Source organism: Siniperca chuatsi, linkage group LG2 (genome assembly GCF_020085105.1).
Source record: "Siniperca chuatsi isolate FFG_IHB_CAS linkage group LG2, ASM2008510v1, whole genome shotgun sequence".
Lineage (NCBI taxonomy): Eukaryota > Metazoa > Chordata > Actinopteri > Centrarchiformes > Sinipercidae > Siniperca > Siniperca chuatsi.
The window spans coordinates 6,462,452-6,481,902 of NC_058043.1; the positions used below are offsets into that span (position 1 = coordinate 6,462,452).

Consider the following 19,451-nt stretch of genomic DNA (forward strand, 5'->3'; position numbering starts at 1 on the left):
GTGAACATTTTGTCCTGATGGTGGCGCTAGAGGAAGGTCAGAGAGTCAACAGAATCAATAGGATTCATCTTCTGGGAACTCAGAATATCAACAGCAAATTCCATAACATCCGGTAGTAGAGATCTCTTGATGATAAAATGATGTAAACTTTAAATCACATGCGAATCTCTGTAGAATCACATTGTGATGATGTAAAAATATGGACAAACTGTAATGCACATTTTTGTTGTCAAATTTAATAATAAAATAAAAATACTAAATAAAATCTGACAAAATTATATCCGAAACAAATATGAGACAAGTATTTGTTGTTGGCATTCATCTTTTCTTTTTTCTCCTTTTATGAAAAAAGGCTTTAAATGTTTGTTGACAGTGGATTGTATCCTCCTGATCTGTTTTACTTTCAGCTACTGTTTCCTTTTATGCTTCATCTAAATATAGACAATCATGGACAATAAGAAAATACTGTATTTCAGGAAGGGAAAGGAATACATTTTAATAGAAAAATACAATAAAATTTAATTTCTTTTGGCTCTTACTGTTAAATATGTGTGTGATGTGGAAAATGAGTTAACAAACAGAAAAAGTTACTTTAAAGTGTGATTTTGAATGTTTGCAGATATTTTTACATGTTCATATTTAACTACTTTCTTTGCATTTTGTCCGTCTCCTCACTCCTGCGTCACCCCGGCGTGCTGCTCTGCCGCCGTACAGGTCGTACTCCCGGTACAGGATGTAGTCCTTCAGTCGCCCCGGCAACGGCAGGAAGCTCATGAAGACGGGCGATCGCAGACGCAGGCGACCGAGACAGTGGCGGATCCGCAGACGACAGAGATGCTGCAGACAACGGACGCTGTCTGGAGAGGAGGAGGAGGAAACATGGAGAGGAAAGATTAATGAAGACCACTGGTTGCATTGTTGTTTCTCGTTTGTCTCCCTCTGTTGTTTCTGTTGTCACTGTCAGGGCAGGGACTGATAAAGTTTCATTTCATTTACCTTGCAGCCTGCAGATATCGGGCCACTGCCGCTGCTCCATCACAGCCGCCTTCAGCTTGGAGCACAAAGTCACATGATCCACGTAGTCCAACAGGATGCGAACCACCTGACCCGAGAGGTGCTTCAGCCAGGAGACAGTGATCACCTCACAGAACTGCACTGACACACAGACGGACAGACGTTCAACACAAGAGTAGTCCACACCATCCCTCACACTGTCTGACATGACTGAATGATTCAAATGATTACTGAATGTGTAAAAATAAAAAGTGATATCAACAGACATTAATAACAGCTGACTGTGAGTTGTGCAGCGAGATCTGATTTCAGACAGATTATAGTGGAGAATTTGGTTTAACAGCAGCGTGACAGGACTTTGGGCTCAGTGCATGCAAGAAATTAATGTAAGGCATGTATTTTATTTTTTGTCTGAACTTTGTTACAGACATTCACGGTCCCCAGAGGATTTATAACTTTGGTGATCCTTGTCTTCTAGCGCCACCAGCAGGTCAAAATTTCAACTCTTCCAACACTTCAATTCATGACAGGATACCCTCTAAAACTAAATATACTACAAAATGACAGGTGATAGAAACTACTGCTCATACTACTCTGTCATTTTTAGAAAATTTAGGGAAAGTCTATAAACAAGTTATCTGTGTGGGTGGTTTAAGATGCATAAAGCAGTATTTTTTATATTAACTAAAAGACTACATGTAATGTGAAAGGTGACTCGAAATGTAATCCTGGTTCCACCATGTAAAGCACTTCTTAACTTTGTTTTGAAAAGTGCTATATAAATGAAGTTTATTATTATTATTGTTACATAATAATAGGCTGCCTTCGGACCGACAGTAGCCACACGTGACAGAACGCAGCTCTCTCATTCATTTCATTGAGCCAGTTTGTTGGTACAGTTGAAACAAGCTTAACTTTTGCCGCTACCTGCTCAGCACCAAACAGCAGACAGACACAGTGAGCGACTAGCTGGTGAAGAAAGTGGAGCATTTAGAAACTAAAGAGTCAGATGTTTATCTCAAGAGTAGGTGGAGACCAAACCAGAGCTAAAAGGAGAGTGAATATTGAACTCACATTCATCAGGTGGACACAAACACGACTCCGATGAGATGATAATTTTGCTCTGTGTCTGCTGCTGGATGTGGATGTAGGCAGCCGTTTACTAACGTGTTAGCCATAGCAACGTTATAAGGTCATAATATGTCAATGTTGTGTTTTCAGCTTGTTCTGCTACCTCCAAAAAAGAAATCAGCTCATGCAGCTTTAAGGATCTTGGATCTACAGTTTAGCTCTGCTTGTCTTATGTTAATGTTAGCTTAACACAAGGTAGCGAGCTTTAGCCCCCAGCGGCTCTACAGTGTGACCCCCAATAAAACTGGTGTGTCCTGTTCATTACCAAGTCGTCTTTGATCACAGTGTTGCTCCATCCCTCGTAGCCTTCAGGGATGTGGGAACTGTTGCCATAGGGACACTCAAAGCAGCGCCCCACATCATAACCATAGTTACACAGCATCCTGAGGACCACCTAACACACACACACACAACAGGCAAGATTAAATACAAGAACAGCTGTCCTCCCAAAAGGTGACAACTGTTCTTACAGAAATAATATTAGTAAAGTTAGTGAAGCTGCTGATTCCAGCAACATCTGTGAATTTGAATAAATGTTTTTGTAAGAAATAATAATACGAGCAACAGTTTACCTCGTCTTTGAGAGCGTACTGCAGGGCTGAAGGGAAGTGTGTTGTGTTTATTCTGCAGTAATAGTTGACGTTGGCTCCAAACCTCAGCAACAGGTTGATCAACTCATAGTTGCCCAAACGCAGTGCAACCTTAAAGACACAGTCATTGGCTCAGCAACCGCTTTTTAGCTCAGGGATCAACAGAGTGGTGGACTGACAGACAGACCAACATTGGTGTTAATATTTCTTAACGAACAACACTGTATCCATCCGCCCAGTACTTCTGTGCAGCATTTCCAGCTACAGCGTTGGTTGCCAAATATGACCGGTGAGAACAGGTTTTGTTCTTGGTTTCTGTATAGGCACAATGGTACCAAACCTGGCAACCTCACCGTGACGACAAGCTGAACACAGTCACTGCACAACTGTTGTTTGTCAAAAAATAGTTCCAGCATGTAACTCCCCATAAAATCACAAACTGTTCTGTTCGTGTACAGACTAAACAAACGAGATACAATTAGTTTAGCTTTAGAGGTGTTGGCAGGCTAACAATCTCCCCCTGCTTGCAGTCTTTATGCTAAGCTAAGCTAACCACGTCCTGATTCCAGCTTTGTACTTGTACCAACACACAGACATGAGAGATTGATATCCATCTTCCCATCTCGCAAATGAGTTGAGACAATTTGTGTTTCCCAAACTATTGAACTATTCCTTTGAGTATTAAGTTTGAGGATTTTTCGTTTCAATATTTGGTATATGAAGGGAAATTATTTCACCAATAAAATCATATTAACAATAACAACCCTAGCCATAACCTAATTCTAACCCTTAAAACCAAATCTTAACCTTTAAACAGCCCTTTGAAGCTGTGAGGACCGGTCAAAATGTCCTCACTTTCCAAAAATGTCCTCACTCTGTAGGTAAAAAAACGTGTTTCAGTCCTCACTATGTAGCACACACACACACACACACACACACAGGTACCTGCAGACATTTGACTGGGTCTTGGTTGGCCATGGCCCCGGCCTCCAGCAGCAGTTTGGCTGATGGCACGTCGTTATTGGAGACAGCGAAGAAGAGCGCCGACTTCCTCTCGTCATCATAGCTACGGCGAATCCAGGGATGCAGCATGTAGTTGGGGTCATAACCTGCATCCAGCAAGGCCTGATGGGAGTTGGGGAGAAGGGACATTCATTTGTTGTTGTACTGTTGTGTGTTTAACAGACAGCTGTCAGCCAATCAGAAACAAGTATTTTCCAATAAATTATACGGCACACAAAGGGCTGCAACAATTTGTCGATCTGCAAAAAATTAACTGGCAACTATTTTGGTAATTGATTAATTGTTTTAATAATTTTTCAAGCAAATATTCTAAACATTTGCTGGTTCCAGCTTCTCAAATGTGAAGGTTTAAACCTTTTGTTTGTCATATATGACAGTAAACTAAATATCTTGAGGTTTTGGACTGTTAGTCAGCAAGAAGAGCAATTTTAATACATCTCCTGGGGCTGTGGGCAATTACAGTAAAACAGGCATTTTTCAATATTTTCTGTCATTTTATAAACAAAACAATTAATTGTTTAATCAAGAGAATAATCTGCTGATTAACTGATAGTGAGAATAACCATTAGTTGCAGCCCTAATACAATATAATACAAGCTGGCATAGCAGGATATGATATGATACAACACAAAACAACACAAGACAAAAGGACATGATACCATGCAATATGATATGAAACGATGTGATGTTACAGGCTTCAACATAAAACAGATGCATTATGAAATGTTGTGTAACATAATAGGAAACAATAAATCATATGATTCAATATGAAACCATATAATGCGGTATGAAATTATATCCTATATGATGAGAAATGTCTATGGCTGTCAAAATTAATGTGTTCATTATTAGCAACAGCTTCCACTACAGAGAGACGTCTATGACGTATCATGTGGCAAATTCTAAATGATCAAAATCATTAAATCTGAAAGAAACAATATGTAATAAAATAAAACAATTTGATGATTCGGGGTGATACAATACGTTTATTGTCGTTGTGATGAAAGTTTGTATTGGACTTACAGCACACACACACACACACACAGTACAGCACTGACCAACCAACCATGAAAAATACCTGGATTTATGCAGTCATGGCTGATAACACACACGCACGCACACACACACACACCTTGATGCAGTGTGTGTGTCCTCCTGCAGCAGCAGAGTGTAGAGGACTCATCCCGCTGTCGTTTACTTCTCCCATGGACGTGACTGGAATCAGCAGCTTCAGAGCTCTGAGGAACAAACACACACACACACACACACACACACACACACACACACACACACACACACACACAAACCTCCACTACATTTATCTGATGCTGTAGTTTTTAACTACTTTGCAGAATAAAGTAAAACAAATGATGAGCTCATAAAATACGATGTAATTTTATAATTGAAACAAATATTAACGTTTTTTTAGGACAGAATATAACATTTACTGCAGGTGTCCTCGGTGTGCGACACGGTGGATCGGCATGTGTCCTGTTTGTTTGGCGACGTTGGCGTCAGCGCCGTATTCCAGCAACAGACTGATGACAGATGGTTCTCCAGACGAAGACGCCTCGTACAAGATAGATGCCTCATCCTGTGCCTCGGACAGGACGTCTGCCCCTGCAGGACAAACAACAAGAGGGAATTTTGTGCAAAAAATACTGTAAATTAGGAAAACACCCACTTGATTTACCTAAGACTGTTGAAGCCTCATATTAGCTGCAGCTGAACTTCACAATGCATCTTCACACAGGACGAGGTACTGAAGTATCAAAAGTAAAAGTACTCATTAGGAGCCAGAATGGTCCCTGCCAGAGTGTTATATTATATTATTGTGTCATTATTACTGATGCTATACTTAATGTGTAAGCAGCATTTACATTTTTTAGCTGGTTGAAGTGAAACTAATTGAATATACTGTTGGGTTGTTTAATCTATACCAACTAGTCATGTTTTATCAGCTGATTATATGTTTTCTTTCTAAAATCATAACCTAGCAAAGCAACTAGTAACTTTAACTAAATGTAAAATAGGATGTACAATATTTGCCACTGAAAAGTAGTGGAGTTTAAAGGGACAGTTCACCCCAAAATCAAAACTACATATCTTTCCTCTTACCTGCAGTGCTATTTATCCATCTAGACTGTTTTGGTGTGCGTTGCTCAGTTTTGGAGATGTCGGCCATAGAGATGTCTGCATTTTTTGAATATAATGGGACTATATGGCACTCGGCTTGTGGTGCTCAAAGCGCCAAAAAAAATACATTTGAAAAACTCAACAGCAACAGCAATCTTTCCAGAAATAATGACCCGGTTACTCAAGATGATCCACAGATTTGTTGCGAGCAGTTTCATGTAGAAACTATATTCTTTCTGCAGATAGTTCCTGCATGAAGTCCCTAACCCAGATCCCTCTGCCATCTACAATTAACTGCTCAAAATCTAATCTGCCATTTCTGGTTGAAGTTTAAAAGAGATCATTTTAATATATATGTGAATAGTGAAAGTAATAGTGCAGAGACACCCCTGCTCTCTCACCTCTCTGCAGCAGAGTCTCCACCACCTCCAGGTGTCCCCCCTGAGCGGCCAGTGCCAGCGGCGTGAGGCCGTAGTGGCTGCGAGGGTCTGGATGTGCTCCGGCCTCCAGCAGCAGAGTCACCAGCGCTGCTTTGCCCAGCCGTGAGGCCTCGTGGAGGGGACGCCGGCCGTGGCAGCCCTCCTGGTTCACCCTGGAGCCCCGCAGGAGCAGCAGCTTCACCAGGTCGGTGCGGTCTGAACGGATCGCTGCAGGAGTCAAACAGATTTTACATAACTGATGAGCTCAGTGATGAAAAGAAGTAGCCCAGGTCACAGCTGTACTGTCTTTTATTTTGTAAACAAGCCAAAACAACATCCGGTTTGTAGACACCGTTTGACAATGGTGGAAATTCAGTACATTTACTAAAGTACTTTACTTAAGTAGAAATTTGAGGTAATTGTACTTTACGTGAGTATTGTGTTTTCATGCCACTTTACACTTTTTACTCCACTACAGTTCCCTGTAATTATTTGACAGCTTTAGTTACTAGTTACTTTACAAATTGAATTTTTGCATAAAAATACATATGAAGAGCTTAATATGATGCTTTGTTATAAATTAAACTACCCAACAGTTTATACAAGTACAGTTGAAACGATTAGTCGATTAATCAAAAAGTCTATTGACAGAAAATTCATTGGCAACCATTTTGATAATGGTTTAAGTCATTTTTCATGTAAAAACATTTCAGGGTTCCAGCTTCTCAAATGTGAAGATTTTCTGCTTTTAATAATTTTAATTGATTTTTAATAATTTTGAGGTTTGTACTGTTGGTTGGACAAAACAAAGCATTGTGACGGTGTCACTTTGGGCTCTGGGTAATTGTGACAGCATTTATCACTACTTTTCTGAATTTTTAGATTAATCGAGAAAATAATCAGCAGGTTTAATGAAAATAATCATTAGTTGCAGTCCGATACAAAATATTTCAAAATGAGCTCCACCTCAGCCAACTACAGTAAAATCCTGCTTTTACATTCATGCATGAGTAATAATAATCTAATGATATAATATATAATTGTATAACAGTCCCAGGGGCTGTTTTACTGCTTAGAGTACTTTTACTTTTAATACTTTAAGTACATACAACAGTAACATTGTGAGGAAAGTATACTGTCAATATAGAGCGCAGTCTCACTGAGGATCTGCTGCAGCAGGAAGGTTTCGACAAAATATGGAAGTCAAATGAAGTGTTCATAGTAAGTCTTGGGGAGGGTGGGAGGTGTACTAATTCATGCTCTCAAATTACTTAATTTGTTGACAAAACAGTCTCACCACAAGGTCTACCCAGTAGCTGTTCTGGAACTTTTGATCATATCACATGATCTTCTTCAGCAAATGGAGTTGCCGATGTTCGAATTCTCATTTTTTTTCTGAGACTTCTCCTCCATGTTGGCTTAAAAGTTGAGCTTGAAACATGAATAAAAAACAAACAAAAAAGGACAACTGGGCAACTCCATCTGCTGAGGAAGATCATGTGGCACAATCAAAAGCTCCAGAACAGCTGTTGAGTGGAAAGTGGAGCGGAGAGATTGTTTTTTTCAAGGTCAAGAGTTTGAAGTTTCAATCTTCAAGCTCTGCCCTAAGTCACCAAATTGGCCACAAAAACATGCGACTTCCTTTTGTTACAGTAACTTCATATTCATTGAAGAGCACAAATTACTAATTTACGCACACAAGTTATTCATTCAAGGGCACAGATATTTTTTTGTAATTTTTAGGGTTTGGTGCCTGCAAATGTTTTTTGAACTGTCACTGAATGTTTCCCAGCTTTGCGAGGTGGAGCACTAAACACAGTCAGGTTAAATATTTTAATATTATATTCCTAGCAACTATTTCTTTTTTTAGCTACTCTGTGGAATTTTTGTGGTGTTTACAACACGAGTGCAGTGCATTTAAAATAAACAAAACATCAGAATTTGATTGAGATATTCTTAGCAGATACCGATCAATGAAAATGTGCCTCGACCTGCTCAGGACTTTACTAAAAAAAAGTAAAAAGGAAACCTCCTCTTTGGCCACAACAGCTTAACTGGCTTTGAGGCCTACCTACGAACAGTGGTGCGTCCTGGTCGTGGTCCTGGCTGTCCGGCTTAGCTCCATGTTGGAGGAGGAAGGAGGCGTTTTCTATCAGACCTCCTTCTACTGCCAGGAAGAGAGGAGTCTGACCACGAAGAGTCCGACTCTCCACAGAGTCTGGGCCTGACACTGGAGAACAGTGTGATAAGCCCCTTCATCATCACACCTCTGTTAATCATTAATGGGGTTTTATGTCATTGTGACGCTGTACAGAATCTGTATAAAGCAGATACAGACCTTTGAATGTGAGCTTCAGGATGGTTTGGTTGCTCTGAGCTGCTGCTTCATGGAGAGGAGTCCAACCTCTGCTGTCTGTCTGTGAAAACTTCGCTCTCTGTTGGACACACAGATCCTTCAAGAGCTTCTCATTACCTGGAGGGATGGATGGACAGTGACATTTGAATCGAATACACAACTTCAACTTCTGTCCCTGGCATAAAAAAACAGCAAGAAAATGGAGGTACAGGGTCCCCTTGTGTAAGAAAAATCATTAATTTGTCCCTCTGTCTGTTAAACTCCTGGAGGATAGACAGAAGGGTAGGGAGGCACTCAGATAACTGCAGGTTTTCACCGATCGTGTGTTTGCTTGTAAGCATGTACTAAGGTGTGTATGCTTTGAGATGTGAGCCTTTGAATTTTTGTAATTTTTAACAGAATGAATGGCTGACTGACGGTTTAATTTGTTTTTTGTTTTTTATAGTAAATCACAACAAAAGCATTCACCTTGTAAGCCTCGTACTCCCCCCTCACCTTGTCTTATAGCAGTGAAGATGGCGCTGCTGTCTGCAGGGTCAGGCCCAGAGCTGTGAGGAAAGAACATCGCCAACTATGTTAAACATATCAAACACAAAAATAAAACTAAATTCTGTTTAAGTCCACAGGAAAATTCATCTGATCTGACAAGAGCTCCACCTGCTGGGAATAGTATTGATGTAAAAAGTCAACGTAGCTGCAAAACTTCCACATGAGACTGAAATTTTGGATACAGTGCAACCAGTTTCAACATCCCAGTCTTATATTAAATCTTCAGTCTCTTTTAATACAGTTTAAAGTATTAATTACTTACAAAACCCTGTAGAAGATAGATTTGTATGGAGCCCCCAAACTGACAAAATGTATTAAAAGATTATCAGATGACTCAAAAATGTAACTGATTACATCAATAAATAATACTGTTAATTAAATCATTAAAATTAAGTGTAAAATCAATCGGTAAAAAAAGGGTGTTTCCTTTACCACCAGTCAGTTGATAAAATAGCTTAAATCTTAATTTGATTTAATTTATTTTACTCCTGAAATTACAGGAAAACTATGAAGTTTAAAAATAAATTGAGTGTGTGAAAATAAATATAACAGTTAAATTAATTGCGTTTTATTTTATTTTATCAACTGACTGGTGGTAAAACAAAAACAATAAAAACCTTCCTGTTTTTTTACCAACTATATGGAGCTTAAAGAGAAAGTATAAAGCTTTATATTTCTTTTTACATTCCATTTTAATTATTTAACTAACCGTATTATTTATTGATGTATTCAGTTATATTTTTGACTTGTCTGATAACTGATAATTCCTTTTGTCAGCATTGGGCCTCCAAAGATTTAACACTTTAAAATGTAGTTCTTTTGCTCAGTGGAAGAAAGTCTCAGAAACTTTCAGAATATATACTTCAACAAACAACTAAGAAGAAGGAAATATTGCAAATACTGCTAACGAGAGAAAATCTGGAGCATCGTGTACAGTGATGGAGGACAGCAAAGGAACGAGCAGAACGTTGATCAAAGCAAACATCTGAGGGAAATATTTGTAATCTTGGTTTCTGTTAGACTGACCTCCTGCCGTCTCGTGTTGTGGAGTCTCTGTGGGTTTCCTTCTGTTTGTTGCTCTCCAGCAGACTCTGTTCAATCATGTACTGAGTAGCTGCATCGTCTTCATCATCCTCATCCTCCGTCCCAAATCGCTGAAACTCCATGATATCCACATAAAGGGTCCCGGCTCTGTTCACAAAGGGAACATTTTGTGAAGGCGTATTTCACTGAACTTGTGTGTGTGATCTGCAGGTCAGTGTTTGTTCAAACTGGATGCTTCTGCAATACATCACGTACACTACGTGGCCATAAGTATATGGACCCCTGAACATTGAAACTGTGTGTGTGATAGTTGAACTAGTGATTCCAAAATCTGTGAGCATTAAACTACTGCTACAACAGCCTCCACTCTTCTGGTTTCAGACTTTCCACCATTTGCTCCCATTCAGCTACAAGAGCGTGAGGTCCAACACTGATGTCGGGTGATTAGGTCTGGCTCCCACTCGGCGTTCCAGTTCATCCCAAAGGTGTCAGGTCTCTGTGCAGGCCAATCAAGTTCTTCCAAACCAAACTGGGAAAAAGCATTACTTTATGGACCTGGCTTTGTGCACGGGGACATTGCCATGTTGAAGCAGGAAAGGGTCTTCCCCAAACTGTTGCCACAAAGTTGGAAGAACAAGCTGTCCAAAGTTGCTCCTTGACTTTAGAATAGCGTCCTGCAAAGTCTCAAATCAGTGCAGAACTTTCAAAAGCATCTTAAACTTGTTAGGTGTGCTTATTGCTTATAACTGCAACATCCCCAGTTCGAATCCAACTGGGGACCTTTGCTCTATGTCATCCATCTAGCTCTCTCCCCGTGTTTCCTGTCTATCTCTACTGTCAAATGCAGACCTTTTCTTGATTTATGTATATTCTGTACACTTTATCTCCCTTTATAGATTATCTTCTCTATCTATTTTACTAGAGAAGTGCTGCAGTATATAACTACAGTTTGCTGTAGGATTAAGATTTCCCTTCATTGGAACTAAACCAGGAAAAACAGACCCAGATCTAAAGTACACTAAAGTATGTGGACACTAATGTTCAGTGCCAGGAAGGAAGAAGAATGACGTTCACCCAGTGCAGTAAAAAGTGATCTTGTGGAGGTCGAGAAGGCAGGTGGGTGTGAAATGTGTCTGACATGAGAGGCCTGAGTTTCACGTCTTGTATCAGACCAGCAGTCAACAATGGCTCTCCACAATAAGTAACCATGACAATCTTACCCAACCTTAACCAAACTGTAGTTGCAATTTACAAATACCGTGCAGGAAATTAAAAAATATTGGCAGTAAACTGATTAGTAAAGACAACACATCTGAAAACAGACTTGACACTCTCGCTGTAGGTTTCTGTGCTGAAAGACGTCACTGGGGTTTTTACCTTGTGGTTTTGTGTCGGGTCGTTGCTTTGGTTCCCCTCGACTCGGCTGTGGAGTCCCCCGCAGATTCAAAGAGGATCTGTTGTTGTTGCTGAAGATGGCAGGAGGAGGAGATGTCTCTGACCTGTGACTGAAACCAGAGCTGTATGCCAGCATGGGTTCTATCAGTGAACCTCACACTGTGTTTAAACAGCGGAGGCTGCCTGCCTGCAAATACATAGTGATCCACACACAAGATTAACACGTCGGTCTTGGAATAGTGTCATTAAAGTGTAATAATAATTCTGCAGGAATAAAACGTGGAGGTTCATGAGCCCAGACCTCCACGGTTCAGCTGTAAAGCTACAGCACTCTGGCTGGAGGAACAGGGGATCCGATACCTGTTACTATATTTACCCCTCCAGCTAAGTTTATGCAGTGAATTCATCAGCAGACAGTCAGCGTGACTGCAAGACTGACCAGTGCCGGATTAAGCTGTTAGGGGGCCCAGAAATTCAGTGTTGAGCCCCCGCTGACCACCTACCTCGACTCCCGACTTACTGCCCTCTGTGCAGTGTGTATGTACCCTATCACCTTTAATTTACCATTAAATACAGAACACACAGCAGTAGGGCTGTAACTAACAATTATTTTCATTTTCGATTAATCTGCAGACTAGTTTTTAGATTGATGTTTCATCTATAAAATGTCCTAGGTGATGTTCAGTTATTCAGTTTACAATTATATAAAACAGAGAAAAGCAGCAAATCCTCACAACTGGAGAAGCCGGAGCCGGAGAATGTTTGGCATATTTGCTTGGAAAAAAATTACAAACATTGATTGATTGTCACAACAGATTAATTTTCTGGCGACTGACTAATTGAATTTATCGACTAATCGTTGCAGCTCTACACAGCAGCTTCATTACTGTGTAGTTCTCTGTGTCAGTTTGTGTTAATTTGATTAAACAAAACTTTGTTTAGGAATATGCACCATGTCTGCAGAATATAAAGCAGATTAATAAAGGCTCGATTTTGACACAGGGCCACAAGGGCCGCTGTGACTCTGATGGCAGAGGTGATAGTTCGATCCCCGGCTCCTCCTGTCCCGAAGTATCCTGTCGCAAGACACTGAACCCCGAGCTGCTCCTGATGGGCAGACCAGCACCTTGGAAAGCACTTTGTCCACTAAGGCAGAAAAGTGCTATATAAGTGCAGTCCATTTACCGATTACATATCAATATATTCATTTTGTTTACAAAATTTAAGTAGCTTTTTTTAAGTGTTTGTTTCATGGCTAATATAAATGGATAATGATATATTTGTGTATATAAAACCAACTCTGTTCAATGCCAATACACCTGACCATTGTATCCAACTGGAACACAAAAGAGCATGTTATTTCTGTCCGTGTGGGACCACTCAGCTGCTCGAGGTTAAAACAAAATCTGGCTACTGAGGTTCAGGCTGCTTGAAGATACGATACTTGTGAAACACTTGAAGTGCACACTGCTGTGACAGAACCACATTTTTCAATTTTCCATCTGATGGAACAGCTGTGTTTCAATTTTAAATAATTTCAGTTGTCTACGCTGGCCACGTTAACATGTGCTTCACTCGCATAAAGCATCGTGTCTCTTTTCTACAGAGCCCCCAAAGTTTTATTTTGTGCACGACATTAACTGAAACACTAGCACGGTTGTGGCTCAGGATATAGAGGGGCCATCTGCTAACACTGTTGTAGTGGTTCGATCCCCGGCTCCACCTCCTGTCCACCCCAAATTGCTCCCAATGGCCAACTCCTTGCATGGTAGCTTGCTACAATTGGTGTTTGTGCTCAAGAATCAGAGGCAAATTGTAAAAAGTAAAGCACCATATTGATGCAGTCCACTTAGTCCATTTAAGTAAAAAATAAATCTTTCAGGACTTCAGGAGATCCATAATTTTCTTCCAATTTTCACATGTAACTATACGGAGTATTGGGCTATTAGTGTCTATACCAGGAATCTTTCCTGCAGTCTAACCCAAGTAACAAATAAGGAACTATTACAAGCAAAATGTACTATAACCCATGGAAATCTGTTAGTTGACCAAGTTAACAACTCTGGCTTGATGGATTATTACATTGTTTTACTAATAAATGTGTCCGATGAATGGGTGCTTGAAGAAGAAAAAAAACCCAACTTCTTACAGCGTGGACCAACCCCATTTGCTGAGTTATAAATCTGTCAGCGGACACATTTTCATGCTTTTAAAGTCCTTTTAAAAGTAACAACTTTAAACAAACAATTAAATGAGTACACGAAACAACCAGACCGTAATTGAAAACGTGTTTATTTTATTTTCTGCATCGACTGTTTATGACCTGGGTCTCTCCTTCTTGCCTTTGTAGAGTGCCAGCAGAGACACGTTGGCCACCTTGACCACCTTGAAACGAACTCCAGGAATGTCACCCACGGCGTGACCTTTACGTCCAAATCCTGCCACCAGAACCTCATCGTTCTCCTGCAGGACCGGACGGAGACACGAAAAAGGAGGAGAGGTGGTGAGAGAGAGAGAAAAGGCAGAGAAGAAATTAGTGAGAAATAATGTTAACTAAGCAGGGCTAACTATAATCTTATGTGCCTTGCAGATTAAAAATTAATTCTGATCTTGGACAATTATGCAGGATGGTTTCAGTCAACAAAATCTATATATCTATATATTGATTTGGGAAAAACTTAACTCCAGACTAAGTTAGCTGTAGCTTCAGGACATTTTAGGGCCTGCAGACACACTACACCAACACTAAGCTGCATCAATACATTTGTGTGGAAGCTGTGAAATTCTAAATCAGAGGGAAAACTATTTGATTTGAACCTGGGAATGCAATTAGTGGACACCTAGTTTGATTACTCTAGCTTAATTTTTCTGCTGCAGATTCTGCACATAAACCGCCTGTCATTGGCTGCACCGCAACTGCTTGTTTGGCTATTATTCAAGGATGTATACAGGACAGGCTCTTACCTCGATGAAGTTGAGGCAACCGTCGTTGGGGACAAAGGCGGTGATCTTCTTGCCGTTCTTGATGAGCTGAACTCTCACACACTTCCTGATGGCAGAGTTGGGCTGCTTAGCCTCAACACCACTGCAGATGGGAAACACACAACACTCTTTAACAAACTTAAAATTAATCCGGAAAAAAGTTTAAACTATCTGGAGGGAAATGTCAGGAGCATATTCATTTGTTTCATAAAAGATCTGTCCTGTAAATACCCTCTGCACTGCAAGTATTTTTGATACCTGTCACTGCTCATCATGGATTTTCTTAATTGCTGTGTTTTTCTCTACATTGTGTGATGCCAGCGGTAAACCAATTAAATACGAAAATCAACAAAATTAAAAAAAGAGACATACCACAATGCTGCAGGGTCTGAAATGAATACCCGCCCAGCTCCAAATGCAGGTAGATTTTCCATTTAGTAAATGTTTGTACTAAAATAGTAATGTAACAAACTATGCTGAGAGTCTCTACCGCGTTTTGGTGTCATTTACAGGCTGCTTCTGTCCTCTGCTGTCTGTGTCGGAGTTTGACACACACACACACACACACACACAACCATGTGTTTTTACACGCGTCTAAACAGCGCCGCGAAACTGACAGTCTCAAGCGCTCCTAATTTCGCAGCATTGTTTACCGTACGGGACATCAGATACTCCGCTAAACTATCACTTGCTGCCGGTCTGGCGCTGCAACCTGGTATCACGCCAAAGCGTGTAATACACACGCCGGTCCTTCGTGGCAGTGTTACGTTTTCATCACGTTCTCATTCCGCGGTCAAATTAGCAATATAAATATCCAACGTCCGGTTAGACTTTCAAAATAAGCTTGCTGAGAAACATTTCAGGTGACGGTTGCAGTTCGATTTGGTTTAGGCACCAAAACTACTTGGTCGGGTTTAGGAAAAGATTGTGGTTTGGGTTAAAATAACTACTTCTTTAAAACATTAACATTGACTATTTGTTTCACACGGAAATGAACCCCGGTCTTCTGTGTGAAAGTCCTGTGTTTGAACCATTGCTTTGATGTTTGATCCTTAAGTACATTTAATAGCAAATACGTCAGTGGAATTTTGAGATCAACACTTAGAATTATATTCAGGCTTGAACTGATTAACCGTTGATCAATATATTAAAATAATTTGACTTCAAATTTTGGCTGAAACAAATGTATATGTGACACAATAAGGCAGTTTATTATTTTGGACGGTAAAAAATATGCTTGGCCGGTGAGTCAAAAAAAAATTCGGACACTGATGCTAGAAAGTGCCAAGACTTGTGAAATAATTCACGGAAACAACATTTCAACAAAAACATCAGAACTTTCCAATAGATATAATGGAGAGGAGAGGGAAAGACTGACTTGCCAGGGCTCCCAGGTAATTGGAGTTTGAGGCATCCAATGTAAAGGTTTGAATCAAGCTCTCTCGTTAACATGCTTTTCGTGGTACTCACACTTTCTCAAGTACGATGCCCTTGGCGTGGGAGGCTCCTCCGAAGGGGTTAGCCTTCAGGGCAGTGCCCAGATGGGCCTTCTTGTACTGTTTATCGTGCCATTTCTGCTCACGGCGGTGGTTACGGAGCTTCCTGGCTGTGCGCAGACCACGACACTTTCCTGTAAGACAAAGACCAGCAGGAAATAAAGTTAAGAGTCGATGCAGGACCAATGTCTTGTAGTTATTCTCAAATTGATGCAGAATTCAAAAAAGCATTCTTGGATATATTTTGAAACATCCATGTCTCCAAACCACACATTGCTGCAGCAGAACAAAGAAATTATCTTATAAATCATTATGCAAAAGAAAAACTGTAATAAAAAGGTACATAAAGATGCTTCTCTATTATGTGGCAGCGATAAAGAATTTGAGTTAAAAAATGTGGGCTATAATGGTTTGAATCACCATGCTATGAGGAAGAATAACTTCTCCAACTGTTTAATTTAAACTCTTTAAGACTGAAAACGACAACAGGTAGCTGAAGGTCCACATAAGTCAGTTTCCACACCTGAACAGTTGACAGTTTGTAAAAATCAGACATTTGAGCTGTAATGAAAAGCTGTTCCATCACTGAAGACCCAGTTCTCTCACTGTGGTCAGTCCAAGCGCTTTGACACACAAAAAAGTGTCAGCAAGTAGCCAACTTATACAAAGATTAACAGATACATTAAACTGATGCTTAGCTCTGTGACTGGATTGTGATGTTATACGACAAACTGGAACTAAGGCGACACAAACTGCATCACTGTGTCTATTGACAACGTCTGTCACATACAAACATGGCTAAAGTTTATCCCCATTTCACATCAATTACAAACTCACAATAAGAATAATAATTACTACAAGACAGGCACAAACTGGAGTGAGACAGATTGAGCACAAAGTGGCAGAAGTTTCCAGTTTAGTAACGTTGAGTGGGAGAAACTACAGCTAGCTTTACAGCCTAGATAAGCCACTGCAATTTACTGCATTTGACTTTACTGTTAAATCAATCGTGAACAAACACGACCTTGTACACTCGTATAAATACCTGCGTTTTACCGCAGCGTTTTACCAAAACCTGCCGCAATTATGACAACTGTACTAACACAAATGAACGAAGATTAACGTTGTTGGCTGCGAGCGGCGCTAACCAAAGGCTAGCCAGTCTTACACACACTCACGATCTGACTTTCTACATGATATCATAGGGAATTTGGTTATTTCGTTATCCAGTTGATTAATTAAATACTATAATATGAAAAGCAGTTTAAAGTGTAAAAGGAACGAATGCTATGCTAAGCTAACGATGCTAACACGCAGCTAGTGCTTCGCAGACATGTTATGGCCGCTCCACGTTGCGGGGAAGGAGATCCGTAAAAACGGTCAGTTTTTCAGTTGACTGGGGAATTCTTCCGTTACAAACACATCAAAAATAGTTTGTAAGATATTCATATACGACACCGATATGAAATATCACTGCAGTAAACAGAATTAATCGGCATTTAGAATGAAGTTAGAGCCGTACCCATGATTGCAGAAGCGAGCCTGGGATGGAAAGGAAGGACCCAGCATGCACCGCGGCAATGTCTAGTCTGAGGACCCCGGTCGGGCGTGGCTAGAAGTGCCTGACTGAAATTTTCACACGAATGGTAAATAATGGTGATTTCTTGTACAGCATGCATTTTCAATACAACAATTATAGCTGAATATTAAATTAGTTGTTTTATGCAGAACAAAGAATTAGAATATTTTTGTTACCACAGTGTGTTTATTCGGTAACTTCTATATACATAAATGTAGATTTTTAAAGGTTACTCCAAACTTTTCATCTTTTTAACATGATTTGATTTGATTTTTAAATCGTACGTGCAATCTGAGTATTTTGTTTTGTTATTTTAAATATAATTTGTTTTATGTAAAATATTTGTTCGTCATTTTATAATTTATCTTATATTTTAAAAATATTTTATAGGTTTCTTTAGTGCTTGGATTATTTACTGTTGTTAAATACAGATGCAAAATCTGTATGTTGTTGTTAAAATGTTGAAATTAGAGCTTGACCGATACAGGATTTTTGATGCCATTACGTTGATATTGGCCTCATCGATATTTGAGAGTTTTAAAAAATCTGATAATATATTAGTGCTCAGTTTTTATACATACACACTACATAAACAAACAATGAATTATGACCAATATATGTACTGAGCAGGACATTTTACAGCGTAAAAATAAACTTGTAAGAGCTCTCTGACGGACAAACGATGTAGCCTAACTGTTTGAAACTGTGTTTCAAACTAATTCAACTTAAAATGTCTAGTTTATTTATTTTCAGACCACTTCAGAACTTATAAACACAAGTTCCTCTAACTTGAAGTCTCTTGACTTGAAACGATGAGTTGAATGAATGTACTGCTGAGTTCAATAAACTCATTAAATTAAGTTTATAAAGAAACACGATCATCATGCATTGTTTGAGAGTTAAAACTCTCCAGATACCCTTCTTTTTTGTAGTTTGAAGAAAATATTTCATGATGGAAACTTGCTGTGTGTCTTTAAATGAAGTCATGGTTTTCCCTTAATAATAATGAAAACAATGTGAACCATGATGAAGGTTAGTATTGAATTCAGTCCTGACCAGTTTACACTTATAATTGATTGAATTGATTGTTACAAGGAGTAGTCTTTGTTATAACTCTGGTATAAAGTGGCCGCAACACTTTAATTTGCAGCTGTAAGTTCTTTATGACATTTTGAGTTGAATTAGCTTGAAATTAATAAAACTTATATATTCACATGAAGTTAATGAGAAAAGATTAGTTGATTCCACTAAATTCCTGTATGATGTTTTACAGTGTATAATCCGCCCGTGGTACAGCCTCACAGAGCCACTACCACGGCTGTAAACTCTTATAGTCTTGTTTCCCCTTGTGGTGCAGCACAAAAGAGATGAAAATATAAAAGTATAACCATATGAGTAGATGAACAATTTCACTATTCTGTACTATTTGATAAATGCTGGTGAAATTTACCAGGTGTGCTTTGTCAGTGCAATCGTCATTGTGATGACCTTTAATTTGCAGAAATTAAATTTATCAGCATAATAGCAGACTTCCCAGCATGCATTGTTTGAGAGTTAAAACTCTCCAGATACCCTCTTTTTTTTTGTAGTTCGAAGAAAACATTTTATTTCCTGAACTGAAAATGAGAAAATGTCTTCAACCAGCAGGCAGGGCTCTCTCTCTCTCAACCCTGTCTGTCCCCGCTCTGTCCTGATTGGCTGATCCATCAATCTGTCAGGGGGGCTTAAAGACGGTGG

The 19,451-nt window shown here is 39.6% G+C and overlaps 2 protein-coding genes across 4 annotated transcripts; both read right to left on the reverse strand.

Annotated features, from left to right (window-relative positions):
• Positions 1-266: 266 nt before the first annotated feature.
• On the reverse strand, positions 267-12,167 carry LOC122882808 (dynein axonemal heavy chain 12-like). Of its 3 annotated transcripts, XM_044210605.1 has the most exons (14): positions 12,161-12,167; positions 11,640-11,844; positions 10,245-10,409; positions 9,138-9,217; positions 8,652-8,786; positions 8,385-8,543; positions 6,296-6,541; positions 5,207-5,378; positions 4,891-4,996; positions 3,681-3,860; positions 2,718-2,846; positions 2,411-2,539; positions 997-1,150; positions 267-857 (listed from the first exon to the last, which is right to left on the reverse strand). In XM_044210605.1, exons 3-14 carry the CDS (start codon positions 10,382-10,384, stop codon positions 640-642), a joined length of 1,848 nt encoding a protein of 615 aa, XP_044066540.1. In that variant the 5' UTR covers positions 10,385-10,409; positions 11,640-11,844; positions 12,161-12,167; the 3' UTR covers positions 267-639. The 3 variants fall into 3 exon arrangements, with proteins under 3 accessions (XP_044066540.1, XP_044066548.1, XP_044066552.1); XM_044210613.1 differs by lacking the exon at positions 12,161-12,167 and having other exon boundaries at positions 275-857; positions 9,165-9,217; positions 11,640-12,055; XM_044210617.1 differs by lacking the exons at positions 267-857; positions 12,161-12,167 and having other exon boundaries at positions 1,003-1,155; positions 11,640-12,062.
• A 1,766-nt stretch (positions 12,168-13,933) lies between these two features.
• rps23 (ribosomal protein S23) lies at positions 13,934-17,766 on the reverse strand. The gene is made up of 4 exons (XM_044210632.1): positions 17,658-17,766; positions 16,110-16,269; positions 14,622-14,742; positions 13,934-14,120 (listed from the first exon to the last, which is right to left on the reverse strand). Exons 1-4 carry the CDS (start codon positions 17,659-17,661, stop codon positions 13,974-13,976), a joined length of 432 nt encoding a protein of 143 aa, XP_044066567.1. The 5' UTR covers positions 17,662-17,766; the 3' UTR covers positions 13,934-13,973.
• Positions 17,767-19,451: the final 1,685 nt, after the last annotated feature.